We start from the raw sequence: 2,368 nt of genomic DNA on the forward strand, positions 1-2,368 counted from the left end.
TTACATAAAAAGCACACTGGAAGGAAATGGGAAAGTGATAACCTGGCTGTCACCGGGTGAGGGCTTTTAGCTTACATGAACCAGTCTGACTAATTGTATGGTGAGTGTACTGTAAAGTAAGCTATAAACTGTCTAGGATTGGATCTGTTGTTGTTGAAGATATCTGGCAGTCTATTTCTGATATAAATATGGCAATTTTCTATGAAAGCTTGATATTTTGACATAGAAAAGTATCTGTAGTGTCATTGATATTTAAAGACCTAGGCTACCATACAACACTAGCAATAGCTTCACTTAGATTTGGGGGTCATCTGGCCCTCATGGACACAGACCTCAAATCCATCAAATGACAAAGCTTTTCTCTTTCTTGGTTTCACTGCATCCCACCTGACACATTGTTTTTACATTTACATTCTCACCTGGGTCTCTCTGACCAACACTTCTCTGAGTGTCACAACATGGTAGCACCTGAGGTAAGTTTCCAGGTGGATGTATCCTCTTCAGGACTAAGAACCATGTGGATTCACTAATTATAACATCTAGGTTTTCAGGTGCCCTTCTGTGATTAGTTTATCATCTGAATCTCACCCTTTTGGATGATATATAGTCATCCCAGTATTAATAGACATTAGTCCAGTAGAGTGATACCAAGGGTCAGGTCTAGAGGTGCTAACATGGGTTAGGATGTTTTGATGTTTTGCTATAGTAGGTGACCTGAAATGGAATGACCATACAGCCCAACAACACCAAACTGAAGTCAAATTCAGAGACATCAGGTGTGAATATCTCATCCACTGAAAGAAAGCAAAATCACAAACTAGAAAATGAAGCCAAGCATAGGAGAGTCAGAAATGATGGGAAAGACTAGATACATGCAAAATATTTGGAATAGCGGGAATTGCAGTGACTAGTTGTCGACAGATTTTGATAGACTAAAGCAGAGAGCATGGGAACAGAGCTCAAATTACCATAGGATCCAAACAACCGTGAAAGAGTGTAGCAGGATTGTACTCCTCCACACCCAAGTGAGCTGAGCTGGGTGGAGGCTGAGGGGGGTGGAGCTACCTTGTGCTATCCAGTGATGCTGTACCCACCGCAGGCGGGCAAAAGCATCCTGAAATTGATTCCGACTAGCACTTCTGACTGGTCCAGGCTCTGCCATGCCCGCTCCGCTTCTCCCAATGCTGTTTCGGTCGCTGCTATCCTGCTTGCTGCTGCCAGTTGCCCGCCTGGCCCGTCAGCACCTCCTTCCCCTGCTGTGCCAACTCGCCTGCCAACTGAGCTCCCAGGACAAGAGAGAGGCTTTGCAGGGCTGTTTACTGTTTGTCCTCAGCCAGCAACAGCCACCGGATGCTGGAGAGGCCTCCAGAGTGGACCACTCCCAGAGGAAGGAGAGATTGGGCCCCCAGAAGTGAGGCCAAGGGTCGTGGAAGCAGCAGTGTCCATCAAAGTACTTTCTTTTGGAGTGGGTTAGTCCTGGCGTCAGAACTGACTGTAGAATGCCCAGTGGAAGAAGACTGGGGCCTGAGTCAAGAGGGTTCTGGCCTGACCAACTCCCACCCCTCAGGATCTTGCAGATCACAGATGTGTTGTTCTTCCCTCCTGCCTGCAGCTCCCTCTGCCTCCAGGGCAGACCTGCAAATGAGGGCGTCAAGGTCAGTTTTAGCAAAGAGCTGGTATTTAAATCCCAAATGTCCAGTCTTCAGATGTAAAATCTACCTTAAAATCCTAGGACCTTGGTTCCCTTTTGAGACAGATGTATTCTCAAAGCTCAGCTTGTAGTGAGTAGTCAATAAACAGCGGTGTATTACTATTAAAAAAAAAAAAAAGAGTGCAGCAGGCCAGGTGGACAGCATATAAAGGGCAGTGGGTACTGATCCCTTCTGTGTTGGGTAGTCTTGATTTTCAACTTGATTGAATTGAGAGATAACTGAGAGATAGAAGATGCATAAAGCACACTTTTCAGTATATCTTAGAAGTCTACCCTTCCTCCTCTCCTCCCTCTTCCTCCCCCTCTCCTTCCTTGCTGCCATGAGGTGAGCAGTTTGCTTTGCCAAACCCTTTACCATAATCCTGCCTCACCACAGCCCACAAACAACAGAGCAAGCAACTGTAATCTAAAACCTCTGAAACCATGAACCAAAATAAATGTTTCCTCCTTTTAAATTGTCTCTCTCAGATATTTGTCACAGTAATGAGAAACTTGACTAGCATGCATTAATTCCTGCCATGTGGACTGCTGGCCACAGCTACAAGATACAACTCCCACCATGTAGACTACTAGCCAAGGTACAAGATATGGTCCCCACCATGTGGACTAGCGGCCAAGGTACAAGATATAGTTTCCACTGTGTGGATGACTGACTGG

General features: G+C 45.7%; 1 protein-coding gene across 1 annotated transcript; it reads left to right on the top strand.

Moving 5' to 3' along the window:
* The first annotated feature begins 1,160 nt into the window (after window positions 1-1,160).
* On the top strand, window positions 1,161-1,415 carry LOC113831449 (protein myomixer-like). The gene has a single exon (XM_027410354.1). It carries the CDS (start codon window positions 1,161-1,163, stop codon window positions 1,413-1,415), a length of 255 nt encoding a protein of 84 aa, XP_027266155.1.
* The last annotated feature ends 953 nt before the right edge of the window (window positions 1,416-2,368 follow it).

The sequence above is a fragment of the Cricetulus griseus genome, chromosome 3, assembly GCF_003668045.3.
Source record: "Cricetulus griseus strain 17A/GY chromosome 3, alternate assembly CriGri-PICRH-1.0, whole genome shotgun sequence".
NCBI classification, from domain to species: Eukaryota; Metazoa; Chordata; class Mammalia; order Rodentia; family Cricetidae; genus Cricetulus; species Cricetulus griseus.